The sequence below is a fragment of the Perca fluviatilis genome, chromosome 15 (genome assembly GCF_010015445.1).
Source record: "Perca fluviatilis chromosome 15, GENO_Pfluv_1.0, whole genome shotgun sequence".
NCBI lineage: Eukaryota > Metazoa > Chordata > Actinopteri > Perciformes > Percidae > Perca > Perca fluviatilis.
Genome location: NC_053126.1, coordinates 10,970,528 through 10,987,999, shown reverse-complemented (window position 1 = coordinate 10,987,999; position 17,472 = coordinate 10,970,528). Strand labels below are relative to the sequence as shown.

Below are 17,472 nucleotides of genomic sequence, written 5' to 3'. Positions count from 1 at the left end.
TTGAGAAAATGATAAAAGAAAAAAAAAGTTCATTAATTGCATTAATTTATTGCAATTTTCTCTAATCTTAGGCTACCTACAATGATTTATTTAAACTCTATGGGCCTTTGACGATTATTGAAATAAAACCATCTGAAGAGTTTAGAGAAGAAGTCACTATGTAGGGGAAGTGCAAACAACTCATAGTCAAAACATGACAATGGGTCCCAACTAGAGACACTGCTTTTCTGTAAGAAGTCACAAGCCAAAAAAAGGTCGGGAACCACTGGTTTCACCTTTAACAATGCATTGTATTTCATAAGTTTATATCTTTTTACAGTAATGTAAAATCTTAATCTTAAATCTTAAAAATACTCAAGAAAAAGTAGGTTGTACTTACTTAAATACCACTTTATAGGCTACCACTTAAAAACTTTACTCACTCTGTGTGAGTTTCAGTTGAACTATGGTGCCAGGATATTATGCCTACTCACTGTTTATCAGTAACCATCATGTGAGGTTTTTTTTAATCACTAAAAATGATTATAAAACCACTCCCCTGTGTGGTTTCTATGTGAGGCTATTGCTAAATGTAGCCTATTATGTTTTTGGACCTACAGTAGTCAGACAGCAGGAAGTGGGCTATACAAGTTGAGTCAAAGATCCTTTATACTACTGTTCTAAACGGTCTCTGGTTGAGTACATGGATGTATGTTTATTGAAAAAAAATACATTATAATATACAACGTTTCTGACACGTACTCAAAATGAATGATACAGAAAATGGATATTTAATGTTGTTGTGAAATGAAGTTACACATTTATAGTGCGATTGTGAGTGTGTTTGCGTCACTGGTAATTCCAGAAATGGGCGGGGCTATCTGGTAAAAACCGAACTATCAATTTGAATTTAACAACAAACTTTCTTTGTAAACTGTGTTTATATCGCTGCAGAATGCGCGACAGACACTCCGGTGTGTCTCATAATGAGGTAAGTAATTTATAGTAAATTTATATTAGTATAGTCAATAGCTAATATTGAAGAACAAAACAGCTTGCTAGTATAATTTGAGACATAACAATATTTAACTAGATACGAACTCCCGGGTTGGGCTACTTACACTTACACTGAGTGCTGTGTGCTTTCATATGCTAATAATATACCACTTATATCTTTATTTGCTCACTTACATTTGAGTACATCTAACAGGAATGTGTGTATGACAGACGGACTGTCGGCATTCAACGTTAGGCGTTTTACAGTAGGCTAGCTGCAGAATCTACAGGAGCCTGTGTTTCGATCGGTTTCGATGCACGTGTTAGTAGCTCACTACATTTACTGTGTCAAAAACACCAACAATGCTTGGATTTGAGGAATGTATCTGTCACAGGATATAGCCATAGACAGTAAAAGAAATATAGCCTCCGTGGTTGATACATTTTGTGTGTATGTGTGTTTATGTGTGTGTTTTCCACAGGCACTAGAGGCCAGGGTCCAAATGTAATGGCCACATTTCGGACAAGGTGGCGTCTGTCCATCTTGCTGGTCATCCTGCCAAATTGTTTTGCCCCAGGTAGGCTTATCTAGTGCTTGTGATCATGTTATTCAAATACTGTATAAGTTAAATTCTTCCTTTAGGTGCTTGTACTTCGCACAGTAAATGTTTCTTTCGTGGCTTTGTGCTACTTCATTTAGAGAGAAATATTGCCCTTTTACTACATTTATTTAACAGCTACATAATACTACTACTTGCTTTTTGTGTGCTGTGATTTTACACACAACATACATGATCAGCCTGTAAGAAATAATGTATTGTTAAAGAATAAACTACACAAGGGGTAGATGTCAAATTAGCTCCATTTCAGTCAGCTACAGCACTCACTTGTGTAAGCTTTTTTTTTTATATCACTATTCAAGTTAATTTGTCTACCACTACCAAACTTCTCTCCAACAAAATACAAAGTAGATCAGGGGTCTACTATGTTTTTTAAGCCAAGGACCCCTTAATTGAGAGAGAGACGGATCAGGGACCCCCTACTACATAAAATTAAGTTGCATATTTAACTCGGCCTACAATAACGTGTGGGTGGCCTAAACCCTTTATTTTCATACATATATATATATATATAGTGCATAGAAAACTAAGCTATTAAGATATTGGTTGGCATGATTTTATAAATCACGTCAGGTAGAGCAGTCCAGAAGGAGCTCAGTTCTCCAAGTCAGGAGGAGATAAGCTGATGGAGTCAACGAGTTCTAGGAAAGGGTTCCACGTCTTTAGGAATGTCGAGATAGAGCCTTTAAAGGATGATCTGAGCTTCTCCAGCTTCAAATTGTCTAGCACCTCTTTAATTCAACGGTCGTGTGTAGGGGGGCGGGAAAGTTTCCAGTTGAGCAGGACCAGTCTCCGGGCTAGCAGAGATGTAAATGCCAGGGCCTGCCTCAGGGGAAATGCCAAAAATGGCTGATAAAGGGTTAGGGGGGATAATGTGCCTGTAGGCTGGGGCGGTTTGGATAGTGGGGAAATGTCTTCTTGACAAAGTCCCTAATCTAGAAAAAGCGAAAGAGGTGTGATTTAGGCAAATCATATTGGGAGGAGAGCTCTGTGAAGGATGCAAATATGCCATCCTTGTATAGGTCTTTGACACTGACAATACCATTACTGTGCCAGGCCCTGAATGCCAGGTCTGAACTTGAGGGTGCGAAGACATGGTTTTTAAGCAGTGGGGTCAAGACGGAAGGGCCCTGTAAGCCAAAGTTTTTCCTAACCTGACTCCAGATCTTGAGTGAGAAGGATACAACCGGGCATGTGCCCACAGATGTTGAAGGCAGAGGGAGTTGATAGCAGAGGATCTACCGCAATGAAAGGTGTGAACTCGCCCTTTCCCAATACACCCAGCCAGGTAGTGAGGCGCAGTCCTCGCTCATCCAGTATAGGAGTTTCTGCAAATTAGCTGCCCAGTAGTATTGTCTGAAGTCAGGGAACCCCAGGCCCCCATCAGCCTTCGGAGACTGTAGTATCGCCTTTCGGATCCTGGCAGGTTTGCTGCCCCACAGAAATTTAGATATCGCCCTGTCCAGCTTGTCAAAAAAAAGATTTAGCGATAGGTTCCGGGATGTGCTGGAAAAGATAAAGAAATTTGGGGAGGACAACCATCTTAATCAAATTTATCCGGCCCATGAGGGACAGCGGTAAGACCGACCAGTGGTCAAAATCGCTTTCAGAAATCATGTGTGGATGGCTACCTTAGTGACTACCTTACCTATAGGCCAGTAAGCCTTTCATCAATTTGTTGTTGTTTTTTTTCACAAAGAGGCTGATTTATATTTGCTAACAATATGTTGGAATTATGTTAAGACATTTACATTTTTGAAAAACATGTTCAAAAAATGTACAATAATTTTGCAGCCCCCCTGCAGTAACTCTGAGGACCACCTAGGGGCCCTGGACCCTCTGTTGAAGATCTCTGCAGTAGATGCTTCATGCACTTCTATGATGTGATACTGATACTTAAGAGGGTTGTGTTGTTCAAAACTAACTTGATAAAGAATGAGGTGTTTTATGTGTAGCACATATTGTTCTCCCACTGAAGGCATTACATCAAGCTTTATGTTTTGATGGGGGGCTCTTTGTGTTAATATATGCAGGGCACATGCAAGTTTTCTCAATTGTGGACTGACCCTATAATGCATTACTTTCTGCATTGAAGAGGAAGTGGTGACAAGAGAATGGTTCATTTTGACGCAGATGTATTTAAGCGCTCATTTCCTGTTAACGGTGCTTTCTTGCAACATGCTGTGTGCAGGCATTGAATTGATCACTGCTAAGTTGTAGGCTTTCGAGAAATGGGTAAAGGTGACGGTCTTGTGATGAATAGAAAAAAAGGTGTGTGTGTTTGCAGGCATGAGCGAATGCATGTATGACTGAATAGGACTCTTTTTGTATTTGTCTTTTGGCGAAGATCAGTCTTCTGTCTATTGCTTTTATGTTCTTTTTTTAATCTTCTCTCACAGATATACATATATATATATATATATATATATATATATATATATATATATATATATATATATATACACACACAATCTATCTGACTAAAACATTAATGAATATTAATAAGAATTTACATTGAATTTAATAGTTTATTTTAATTTCTTCAGGCTACTTGTGTGCATCTTTTTTTTATTTTAGCTGTGTTCTTTCGTAATTCGTTTTTGTGACTCACAATATCCTGGAAGTTTGTCACAGTGGGTCTGTACCTTTGCTTGTTGTGACTCATGGTGGTAGCATTTTGGATTACATATTTCAGTCTGTGCCACTGTCCCTGTCTTCACTGCTTTTTTCTACTCTGTCATCTAATTGAGCTGCATGTATTGGTTTGGACAATACAATAGACCAAACCAAAAATCCAAACCCAAGGGGTCTTTTAAATGTCATGGTTGGAATACTACGTTACCAACTTTTTTTGGTACACCTACCTAAAACTAACATAGCCTAATTCAACAGGCCTGCAAGAAATTTGACCTTCATGTAGATTTGAATGTTCAATTTTAGTTGAAACTATTTTTGTTACGAGATAAAGTCTAAATGTTTTTCATTGTTTTTTATCCCTTCCGCTCTTTGTTTCTTCAGGTCCTCCTGCTGCTCCCTCTGCTCCTGACTGCTCTATCCCATGTGGTGAGATAAACAATTGTGTAAATATCCACTGTAGTTGGGATGCAGGACCGGATCCTCAGCTCACCACCAACTACAGCCTGCACTGGAAGACAGCAAATACAGAGTAAACATGATAAAACAAATATTCTTTCATCTGACAACTTTAAGGTTTTGTTGACAATAATCTGATAACTTTAGGAGAAGCCTTCTGAATTTGTTTTACTCTGCTTGTCTTCTCTTTAGAGAGGGGCATGTGATCAATGGGCCCAGTTTGAGTGGGATTATCCAGCGTGAAAGCTTCCCCAGCCATGAAGAACTTCATGTGTGGGTCCAGGCTAAGAACCAGCATGGTTCTGCCAAATCTAAGGAAGTTATATTTCATACAGAAAATATCAGTAAGTCAGTCCTGCACATTCTAGTTCATGAATACAGACACCACCAACAACAGTAATAATAATAATAATAATAATTAGGGCTGCACAATTAATATGATTTTATCAAAATTGCAATATGGATTTGTGCAATATTAAAATCGCAGGGGGGACGCAATCTTTGTTATAGGCAAAATAAGAATTGCTGCAGAGACGTCCCATACTACAAATCGTATCCTACAGAGTAAAGAAATGTTTTTTGTTTGGTACAGATTGTCACAGAAATCACACCATGATTATTGTTATTTTTAAATATTTTATATGTTTCAATGCAAATGAGAATAATGATACAAACATTGTCATTCCATCCAATATCGTAAATCATATTGCAATCACAATATCAGTCAAAATAATTGCAATTAGATATTTCCCTCATATCGTGCAGCCCTAATAACATTAAGTAGTACTCAATGCCTTTCTGACAACCAGAATCTAAATAATTTACTCATTTCAATGGGAAAAAAAGGTTGGTACTGACTTGTCATTTATATCCTAATTATAAGTTTTGATTTAAGTGATATTTTATATAAGATGTTTCTGTGTATCTGTTTCTAGTAAAGCCGCCCCCTCCTAAAGTCACATCGAGCCATAAGGAGTCATTAGAGATTGACTGGATTTCCACTTGTGATGAGATGCAGTTCTCTTTGGGAAACTGTTTTTTCCGATATCGGACAGAGGCAGACCAAGTCTGGCATCAGGTGTCTGTTTTGTCTTCCACAATTTTCCTATTCTTCCTCTCAGTGTAGTCCACACTTTGTAATGGAGTATGTTGACATTTTTCTTTTTATTGTTGATTGACTAAAGTTTTGACAACTGAATGCATGTTCAAGCTCGTCTTTTTCCTTTCCACACAGGAAGAGGTGGGAAACCATGGCCATACATTTGACAGTCCCCAGCCCAACACGGTCTATGAATTTCAAGTTCGCTGTTCCTGTGTCCCAGGCTTGTTGAGTGACTGGAGTGCAACCCACAGAATACGAAGCACAGAGACGGGTTGGTCCTCATTCGTGGACTCTTAAGTTTATCATCGGCAAAGAACTTGAGGAATTTTGACAAATGTTTATAGTTTCTTTGTTTTATGTTGATTTTAACAGTTTGAAATTTTGAGAAATAGGCTTTTTTGATTTCGTACTGAGGATTAGATGAGAAGATTGTTACCGCTCTCAATATGAATCATCCGTACAAAAAAGTAAATTTTACAGTGGTTAGGTGCGGTACTATTTATTAGCTGGGACTTGGTCCTAGGCAACCAATGGAGAGTCCAGGAAGTTAACATACAGTTGTCATTTTTACACATTTACACACCGATTACACAAATAATATATATAACATGTTAATCAGTGAGCTTTAGAGGTGCTGACAGGTGGATTAGCTTTTTCCCTGCCTCCAGTCTTTATGCTAAACTAAGTTAACCAGCCGCTAGCTGTACCTATACCATACAGATATTTACTGTTTCAATATGTACAGTATTGTGACAGTAATTATGCAAACATGAAACTAGAAGGACTATTTGTCCTAACAGTTCCGTCTCTCCCACTAAACAAAATAAACATTTTCTCTGCTAAAACTATGAACCACTGAGTTCCACAAACCTGCACTGGGTTCTGTGTTTTTGCATCATCTCTCTGATTTTCTCTCCTTCTTGCTAATTTGTCCCTCTCTTGTTCAGCCCCTGTAGGAGAGCTGGATGTATGGAGGGACTGTGGGATATCCCAGGAAAGCTCTGACTGTGTTCTGACCTGGAAGGTAAGTAAACAAATTACCCAAAATCATGATTCTCTGACTGAAATAATGAACCAGAGTCTCACTTTATGCAGACTCACCCCTAGCTATCGTCTCCTTTTCTCCATCCCATCCAGACGCTTCCTGTATCTCGGGCTTGCGGCCTCATTCTGGGATACGAAGTCAGACTGTCTTACAATAACAGGACTACCGTGTTGGTGAATATGTCCACAGCTGAGCCAAGGGGGCGATTGTTGTGTGATGAAATGCGATGCCACTTCACTTTCTCTCTAAAGGATGTATCATCAGTCAGTGTATCTGCCTACAACGCACATGGTGCCACAGTGCCTTCTTATCTGCCTATGCCAATACCAGGTATCACTTGTCCAGACTGTCATTGAGTACAAAGTAGTAAGTAAAAGTGTGGAAAGATTTGTATCAGGGGCCGTATTCACAAAACATCCTGAGGCTAAAAGTAGTTGGCTGTATTTGGAAAAACTCTCCCAAAAATAAGGGCTGTGTCAGTCCTACGTTTTTGGTTAAAGTTATTCACAAAGTGTTTTAAAATTAAAAGTAAGAAATGGTAGTCCAGAGGACTCCAAAGTCACAAGAATCTGCTCACAATCAGTCAAATTCTGCAGGTAATTTGCATCATCATGTCAGCGGTTTATAAAAATAGAACAATAATGAACCTTTAATAGCACATTTTGATGGCAGGTGAGTTAATAAGAATCAGCTCCCTAATTTAGACATCTTAGCTGAGAATTATTCCTTAAACCAAAAATCCACTCTTCATATCCACATTTGTTTGACTGGTCATTTTGTCTCATCAAGTGTACGTTAAATAATCACCAAATGGACTACATAAATAAAGCTGATTTTATGGCCATTAACAGAAAACCTGTAGAACATGCGGTGAACGTAGAATTAATTGATTACCTCATCAAAGGATGAAGATTTGTTCAGTCACAAAACAAGACAAAATTATTAAATTTTTTGTTTTGTTTTACATATTGAATTTGTGACACAATATATAAAATATCTAAAATGTTTGTTAATGAAATCTAGGCTTTGGAGTAAAAGCTACTCTGAGCAGTTTTGTGAATAGGTCTTGAGTAACGAGGAACTTTCAGTCCCATTAAGGAGTGGTCCTAAGATCCTTTGTGAAAACAGCACTGAAAGTAAACTAAATTGAAAGTTATAGTTATAGTGACGGTTCTCTCTGGGAAATGATGCTGCAATAATTCTATATCTGTGCGATATGATTCTCTAATTCCTTCATTTGTATTTCTCCTATTCTTCCGGCTCATCAGAACTAACAAGCGTTTGTCTCTTACAAAGGTAAAGAGAAAGACGAGCAAGCTATTCACCTCATGATGAATGAAGAGAACCTCACTTTGTCCTGGGATCTGCCCTCTCAGCTTTTAGACAACCTGAAGGAATATGTGTTGCAATACAAACAAGCGGGAAGTCCTCCATGCCAAGGATTTGATTGGGTCAAAGTAAACAAAAGCCAAACAACAGGAATTTTGAAAGGTCTGTTTGATTTGGATATGTTCATAGCAATACAAGCAGTAAATAGAAAAGTTTACTCATACAACACTGCTTAAGTAGCCCCAGGAAGTGATATACTGTAGAACATCCATTTAAAGAAATCATCACCTTTAAGGTTGGACTTGTGCTGGCTGTTTAACTCTGGTGTGTGTCTTCACCTACAGGTCAATATACAAAGTACAAACCCTACCAAGTTTCACTGTTCACAGTATCTCACAGCAATAAAGTTCATCACCTATCATCAGTTATTGGATATTCACTTCAAGGAAGTAAGTATTTATGCTTTGGTTTTGGGCTGCCTTTTAAAAGTTTTTTTAGTTTTTTTTAACTTTATTAGCTAATTTTTTCTCATCGTATTAAATGGAATAAACTTGTAATCCTCATTTATTGTATCACTTTTCAGCCCCTTCCAGCGTGCCATCATTTAAGGTGTTTTCCATTGCTGCTACTCATGTGTACCTGTTTTGGGAGTCTATTCCCCTCTCCAAGCAGAATGGGTTGATCCTGTACTACCAAGTAGTAGTAGACAGTGGAGTAAACGGACAAAACGGTAGGCTACACAACAATAATATATTACACAGTTTTAGTAATTGGTTAAAGAAACATAGGAAACCCAAGTGATTTTTGCAAAGAACGACTATGGGATGGATTGCCATGAAATTTGCAACAGAAATTCATAGATCCCAGAGGATGTATCCTAATGACTTTCTAGATCCACTGACTTTTTATTTAGTGCCACCATGGGTTACATTTGTGGCTTGAAGTAAAATGCCTCAACAACTACTGGGTGGATTGTCATGAAATTCGGTACACACATTCATGTTCCCCTCAGGATGAGTTCTAATTACTTTGGTAAACACTTTTCGTCTAGCAGGTCAAATTTGGTTTATGACTACATACCTGCAAAACTAATTTCCATCAGCCTCAGCTGTACTTTGTTCTTAGTGCTAATTATCACATGTTAGCGTGATCTAAAATAATGAAAAACACTATACATTATACCAAAGATTCTCTATAACTAGAACTTCTAAACCAGTTCTGATTATACCTGCTAACCATCAGCATGTTAGCATTGTTATAACCTTCCATATATTTAATGACGAAATAAATATGCATAGCGGTGAACATACAAAAGAAAAAAAGAAAAATAGTAATAAGCAAATTAAACCAATAGTATACTTAGTTTGGTGTATCTCTTGTTAGTAAACCTCACTTTACACAATGTGTCTCTTCTAGTGTACAATGTGAATGCATCCTCACAGCATGAAAGTAAGACTTTTAAGCTGCTGCATCTCAGTCCAGGACAGGAGTATGAGGTGCGGATAAGAGCTGTGACTGCAGCCGGGCCTGGAGCAAATACCACTGCAAAGTTCAAAACAAAGCACCACGAAGATTTCGGTATTACATCACATCTTAATTATTTTCTTGTTGAATGTGATAAGCTTAGGATGAGCTGTATGACAAATATAAGAGTTTTTTTTTAAAGAGGTGTGATTTGATATTTCTAACAACATAATAGGTGAATTAATCATTTTACTGATTAAATCAGTTTGTCTCTCTCGTCCAATGCTCTTTTTCAGCGCTCTTAATAGCAATCGTGCTTGGAACCCTTTTTGTGGTTGTAATATGTGTTCTTCTTGCTTTTTACAGGTGAGATAATCATTTTAAACAACTTGTCTTTAAATTATGTTATATTTCTGAAGCTCTATTCTCCTATCTGTGAGTGATGTTTAGCTGTGGTACAGTTCTTTTTGTTGGTAAATGTTTGGACTATTGCACAAGAATTTTGTATAATCCATTCTCAACTAATCTTTAAAGTGATGGTTCGGAGTAATTTCACCCTAGGGTCCTTTGCACCATGACCTCGAGCCAAACCCCCCCCCAGAAGCTTTTTTCACCTGGGTCTAACATTGGGAGCGTTAGCGTAGAGTAGCGTTATCAGCTGAATAGTTTAGCGCAGGGGCTAAAGGACCCACGTTTGTATCTCGTAAATGACCCCACTAATAATGCCCGAAATGATACCAAACGTCTACACTAGGACATATAGGTTATGTACTCATAAAACGATGGATTGGAAAGTTTGTAAGTACACCAGAAGTTTATGTAAATAACACTTCTGCTCTCTGCTGCTGTTGTTGCTGCTGTAAGACGAGTGCTTAGGGCCGTCTACAAATTACAACACCGAAAAGAGATGCAACAAAAATATTTTTTAATTTAACTTTTTTTTTAGTTTAAGTAAGTGCTGTAGTATAACTAGCAGGAGACAAGTAATAATTGAGGTAAGTTTGGAGACATTATCTTATTTAATCATTAAATTAATAAATATTTTTGTTGTATCTCTTTTCGGTGTAGTAATTTGTAGACGGCCCTAAGCACTCGTCTAACTGCAGGTAGCAGCAGCAGCAACAGAGAGCAGAAGAGAAAAGGCAAGTGTTCATAAACTTCTGGTGTACTTACAAACTTTCCAATCCATCGTTTTATGAGTACATAACCTATTTGTACTAGTGTAGACGTTTGGTATCATTTCGGGCATTATTAGCGGGGTCATTTACGAGATACAAACGTGGGTTCATTAGCCCCTGCGCTAAGCTATTCAGCTGATAACGCTACTCTACGCTAACTCTCCCAATGTTAGACCCAGGTGAAAAAAGCTTCTGGGGGGGGTGTTTGGCTCGAGGTCATGGTGCAAAGGACCCTAGGGTGAAATTACTCCGAACCATCACTTTAATAACACTTGAAATACTTTTACAAGCAAAATAATTGAATTATTCAGTGATGGACAGTGTAAGGAAAAAAGGATATTAAATTCTAATCTTGTTGTCTCATAAAATGTTGATGTGAACATTGAAGTTAAGAATACATTAATATACAAATTTTTTTATCTTAAACATTGTGAGTCGATGTGATTATAAGGGGTGTTTTATGTTTGTTTGTTTTTCTTATGTCTGCCAGAGCTTGTCGAGGAGAAAACAAAGCATGTCCACTGGTGCCTCCTTTTTTCTATGACAAAGTGCCAGATGCGCGCAACAGCCACATTTTCAGACACATGAAGCACCAGGTGAGAGACTGAAATGATAGGACTTTTTTTGTCTTCTGTGAGCCTTAGTTTAATCTTGGAACAGGGTTTCCACTAACTGTTGATTGTTGATCCTGAGTAATGCCATTATTTTGCTATTCAACTGCTTATCCTGTTAACGCCTACACGTTCACTAATGTAGTCAAGTCCTAGTTTGTTACTGTGCATTACCAAAAAAAAAAAATCTTGGGTCTGTGTGTGATCTCCCTGTAGACTAATGACCCCTTGACATGGATCTGCATTCCGGTCTATGAGCCACATCCCAAGATCTCTCTGTTGGAGGTTGTGGAAATCCAGCCCTGGGCCTTTGAGTCCTCCCTGGAGAAAACCACCAACACTGACAGATTAACTAGGCCAGTGGTTGGAGATGGGTGCTTACAGATGGACTGCCAAGATGATCAGAGGGAGGAAGCTGTCACAAAGGAGTGTCATAGGACAGACCACAGATATCGAAGAGAGGAGTACAGCAAAATGGTTGACTCAGATGAGGAGAGGGATAGGGAGGAAGATGAGAACAGGGAGGATTGTTGGAGCTCAACAGAGGAAGAACAGTTAACGTCGGGTTACGAAAAGCACTTCATGCCAACTGCTTTTGAAATACTGGAAATTTGATGTTTTCACTACGTTGACTTGTAGACATTTATCTCAGATATGTGTTGTATTTATTTGTGCAGAAAATGTTCAATGTCGGAATGTGATTTTAGATGATGACGGTCTGGACATCTCTCTGCAGGACCCAGGAGGACGGAATCCGGTCATGGGACTGCTTTATCTACTAAAGCTAATGACAATCCCCCAGTTCTATCTACCCTGACTTTCACCTTTTTTATTTGTTTGTTTGATTAATTTTGTTTGGCTTTATCTCAATGATGTCTTATGTTGAGCCTTGTTGTGAGTAGCATTTTAAGAGGCAAAAATAACAGAAATGTGTCAACAAACTATTTTTTTACTGGGTGTGTAAATTGTAATTAGGGCCCGAGTGCCGACAGCGGCGAAGGCCCTATTGAAACTGAAGGAATTATTATTATTCTTTCTTTATTATTTTCCCGTCAAATGAATTGGCTTTTTGAGGGGCTTAATATATTAAAAAACTCACAAAATGTTGGCGGTCGCATCAAGTCTGGTGAAAATTTACGTATTTTAAGGGTTTTGGGAATAGGCGCACAAAAATGGCTCGCTAGCGCCCCCTAGAAAGTTAACCCTCATGCCCTCTTCGGTCATTTTTGTACATTTTTCTCAAGTTTTTTTTTCATTTTGTGATCATTTTTGCTGTGTTACTTCTTATGGCATGAAATTTTGTAGGAATCCTTCTTTTCAGTCAAATTTTTTAAATCCAGTGCTTTTTACTCTTACATGTCTTTTATACTTAAATGATTCATTTTGTACCCTCTGGACACCTTCGAGGCAAAAATGTCCACGCACACAAAAACTGTTATTAAATCATCATATATCAATATTTTTTTCTGCTTTTTTTTCATGAATCACTTAAACAACTTCTTACCTAATCAAAACCACCAAACATTCAATCATTTTCAGGATTTTAACCCTTTAAATGCCAGTTTATGTATTTGAAGTATGTCATTTTTTATAAAAAAAAACACAAAAAATGTTTTTTTTCCCATATAATGAATAATATGTAGATGGGGCTTTGGTGGTGATTAGAGGCTTGGATATGTCAAAGATAAGCAACAAAACTGATTTGATTGCATTAGTATTTTTTATGTAATTCCAGATACTCCCTCTGGACACCTTCGAGGCAAAATGGCCCCATTGACTTCCATTATAACCACATGTTTTGATCTCTCTGCTTTACAGTATAAAACCATGCATTCTGTAATGTCAGCATTTCATTTGGAAGAAAACTAGTCATATTTGACATTTTTACAGTATTTCACCAGATTCAACCATTTTGCCCTTGTAGGCCGGTGCATGAAATTATAGTTATATTATGGAGCTCTGTGTGTGTGTGTGTGTTTGTGTGTGTGTGTGTATTGTGGTGCGCCGCGTGCGCGTGCGTCTTGGATGTGTGTGTGTGTGTGTATATGTGTGTGTGTATGTGTGTTTGTGTGTGTGTGTCTGTGTATATATGTATATTTGTGTGTGTGTGGGTGGGTGTGTGTGTGTGTATGCGTGTGTTTGGTATTGTGCGTGTGTGTGTGTGTATGTATGCGTGTGTGTGTGTGTGTGTGTGTGTGTGTGTGTGTGTGTGTGTGTGTGTGTGTGTGCGTGCGTGCATGCATGTATGCATGTCTGTGTGTGAGAGAGAGTTTGTGTAAATCTGTAAACAAATAATGATAATTTTAGTGGTGAAAAAGCGCACCTTACTTTTGCCAGTTATATTATGGAGCCGTGTGTGTGTGTGTGTGTGTGTGTGTGTGTGTGTGTGTGTGTGTGTGTGTGTGTGCATGCATGAGTGTCTGTGTGTGAGAGAGAGTTTGTGTAAATCTGGGTGAAAAAAGGGCTTCTTCTGAAGGATGCATTTCATGTGTCTTTGAAGACATGCTTGAATAAAAACATTGTCTCCTGCTTTAGTTGTAAACAAAAACAACTATTAGTGTGTTTATGCACCTGGCTCTAGAGAAGGAGAAAGACCTGGAGCAAAGAGAAGGAGCCTTTATCTTCCAGCCAACTGCAGGACTCATCTGAAGATGACACAAGTTTCTGGAGTCTGACAAAATGGTCACTGGTGTCCTCCAACTCTGTGAGTGCCTCTAACCCTTCCTCTGAAAGTGGAGAGGACACTGAAGATCCTGTCCATCCTAACATTGAATGGACAGTGAAGAATTGGCAAGTCTGGTCTCCATCTAATACTGAGACGCTGCGCAACATTCAAGCACCGACCGGCATGATGTCAGAGCCCACGAGATCCCATATCAAGAATCCATGATGTGGCATCCTCTTTCGACCTTTTCTTCACTCTTGACTTGATCCAGCTGATTCAGGAAATGACAAACCTACACGGGAGGTGTTCAATCTCAGGATGGAGTGATGTGGATGCTCAAGAGATTTTAACATACATGGGACATCACACTTGGCTGGTGTGTACCGGTCCAAAGGGGAATCCACCCGGAGCCTGTGGGATGTCCATAGTGGGAGACCAGTCTTCAGGGCCACCATGTCCCAAACACACACACACACACACACACACACACACACACACACACACACACACACACACACACACACATACACACACACAGAGCTCCATAATATAACTATAATTTCATGCATCGGCGTACAAGGGCAAAATGGTTGAATCTGGTGAAATACTGTAAAAATGTCAAATATGACTAGTTTTCTTCCAAATGAAATGCTGACATTACAGAATGCATGGTTTTATACTGTAAAGGCAGAGAGATCAAAACATGTGGTTATAATGGAAGTCAATGGGGCCATTTTTGCCTCGAAGGTGTCCAGAGGGAGTATCTGGAATTACATAAGAAATACTAATGCAATCAAATAAGTTTTGTTGCTTATCTTTGACATATCCAAGCCTCTAATCCCCACCAAAGCCCCATTCCCCTATGATTTATTTTATGGAAAATAATTAATGTTTTGTTGGGTTTTTCATAAATAATTGTTACTTCAAAGATTTAAAACTGGCATTTAAAGGGTTAAAATCCAGAAAATGATTAAATGTTTGGTAGTTTTGAGCAATTTAGAAGTTGTTTAAGTGATTTATGAAAAAAAAGCAGAAAAAAATATTGATATATGATGATTTAATAACAGTTTTTTGGACATGTACATTTTTGCCTCGAAGGTGTCGAAAGGGAGTATCTGGAACTATGTAAAAAATACTAATGCAATCAAATTAATTTTGTTGCTTATCTTTGACATATCCAAGCCTCTAATCCCCACCAAAGCCAAATCTAGATATTATTCATTATATGGAAAAAAAATAATTTTTGTGTTTTTTGTAATAAAAAATGAAATACTTCAAATACATAAACTGGCATTTAAAGGGTTAAAATCCTGAAAATGATTGAATGTTTGGTAGTTTTGATTAGGTTACAAGTTGTTTAAGTGATTTATGAAAAAAAAGCAGAAAAAAATATTGATAAATGATGATTTAATAACAGTTTTTGTGTGCGTGGACATTTTTGCCTCGAAGGTGTCGAGAGTAAGTTTTTTTAAGGAGGGCATGAGGGTTAAGAAAATTGAGCCCTTGCAGTGCGTTTAACGTAGACTCAAGAAACTTGGTACACATATGTAACATGTCAAGATGTACAAAAAACTTCATTAGAGCCATACCCTAAACCCAACAGGAAGTCCGGCATTTTGATTTCAAAGTTCGAAATTAGTGGGATTTTGGCCATTTCCACATGTCGTACTTTAACGAACTCCTCCTAGAGATTTCATCCGATCAACTTCAAACTCGGTTTGTGCCATCTTAAGATGTTAAAGATGAAAAGTTGTTAAAAGAAAAACTTTTCGTCATAGGGCGTGGCCGTGGTGGGGCGGCCATTTTGTGCGTTTCGCCGCCGAAACAGGAAGTGGGTGTAACTCGAGTGTACGTTGTCCGATTACCTCGAAACTTTTCAGGATTCATAAGAGTCCAACCCTGAGGACAAATAAAGGCCGATATTTACTTAAAGTCATAGCGCCCCCTAGTGGCAACAGGAAGTAGGCCTAAAAGTCAAGGTGCTATACTTTTACGAACTCCTCCTACAGATTTCATCCGATGGACTTCAAACTTGGTCTGTACCATCACAACACCTTAACGATGAAAAGTTATTAAAAGAAAAACTTTTCGTCAGACGGTGTGGGTGTGGCGTGGCGGCCATTTTGAGTGTTTAGAGATGAACAAAGAAGTTGTTATAACTTGAGTGTACGTTGTCGTATCTGCCCGAAATTTCTCAAGATTGACAAGGGTCCATGCCTACAGGCCAAAATTGACTTTTGGTCATAGCGCCCCCCCCCTGGCCACAGGAAATGCACCTTATATGACAAACATCATCCGATTTGCATGAAACTTAGAATGTGTGGTCTACGTGTGATACTGAGCTGCCCCCTATAATATGACCACGCCCACTTACTCAGGCCACGCCCCCTTTCATAACATTTGAACCGTTTAAGGTATACCCTTGTGTGAGGTATCATTGAACTCAGCAGAGACTTCCTTCTTCATTGGTGATGGTTTGACCCGCCCCCTATGCATTAGCCACGCCCCTTTTCACAGCTAATAAACCATATGACGTAGAGTCTTGTGTGAGGTATCGTTGAACTCGGCGGGGAGTTCCCTTTTCATTGGTGACGATTTGCTGCGTCTGAGTGCCGCGCGAATGCACGGTCGCAAGGAGCGGCGTCCGCCGGTAACCCCGACACACATAGAGGCGCGAGGGCTCGTCCATCGCTGCTCGCAGCTTTAATTTTTTTTAAATCTACACATTGATCCAATCTGGAGCCTCAATATAAAGTATGTCAGAGATTATTTGTCACTGACATTGACAGCAGCTGCACATATACATAATCATATGTGTAAGTATTTCATATGTTTGTATGTTGGAATAATATAATGTAAGTATAATACAGACATGTAGAGGCAAAAACTGACTTCCAGATGCACTATGAATGTGTACAGAAAAGCCCATATAACCTATTAAAGCTAGAAGAATTGTTGCTATTTTGAACCCACTGAATGTAAATGTTGACATATCAGGTGCTATTTCATGTTATTATTTCCCTATATAGACAAATTATCCACATCCCTAATTTTTTGTTTACAAAAAAACCTACCATACCGTAAACTTTATACTTTATACGTAAAATGTCCATTAGACATACGTGCAACTGTCATATGTGATTGCATAACAATTTTAATTTAAAGGGTCTGGCTGCAGAGTTTCTAACTCACTAATTTACAGTAGTTCACTTTAGTGACAACACAGCCATTCTAGTAGAATATGGTACAATATGTAACAGCACAGTTCCCATACAGTCATCTCACAGCCATAATAAAGTATTACACCTAATAATAAAACACATGAAGCCACAATATACAACACTATCACCTTATCCAACAGCATGACACAAACCACACCAGTATCGGATG

General features: G+C 38.5%; 1 protein-coding gene across 2 annotated transcripts; it reads left to right on the top strand.

The window, feature by feature from the left end:
* The first annotated feature begins 839 nt into the window (after positions 1 to 839).
* On the top strand, positions 840 to 12,359 carry il12rb2l (interleukin 12 receptor, beta 2a, like). Of its 2 annotated transcripts, none has more exons than XM_039824060.1 (15): positions 840 to 970; positions 1,458 to 1,553; positions 4,614 to 4,761; positions 4,881 to 5,032; positions 5,624 to 5,766; positions 5,923 to 6,061; positions 6,738 to 6,814; positions 6,928 to 7,165; positions 8,132 to 8,326; positions 8,509 to 8,613; positions 8,748 to 8,894; positions 9,581 to 9,742; positions 9,925 to 9,994; positions 11,297 to 11,402; positions 12,154 to 12,359. In XM_039824060.1, the coding sequence occupies exons 2-15, from the start codon at positions 1,484 to 1,486 to the stop codon at positions 12,232 to 12,234; spliced, it is 1,833 nt and encodes a 610-aa protein (XP_039679994.1). In that variant the 5' UTR covers positions 840 to 970; positions 1,458 to 1,483; the 3' UTR covers positions 12,235 to 12,359. The 2 variants fall into 2 exon arrangements, with proteins under 2 accessions (XP_039679994.1, XP_039679993.1); XM_039824059.1 differs by having other exon boundaries at positions 11,634 to 12,359.
* The last annotated feature ends 5,113 nt before the right edge of the window (positions 12,360 to 17,472 follow it).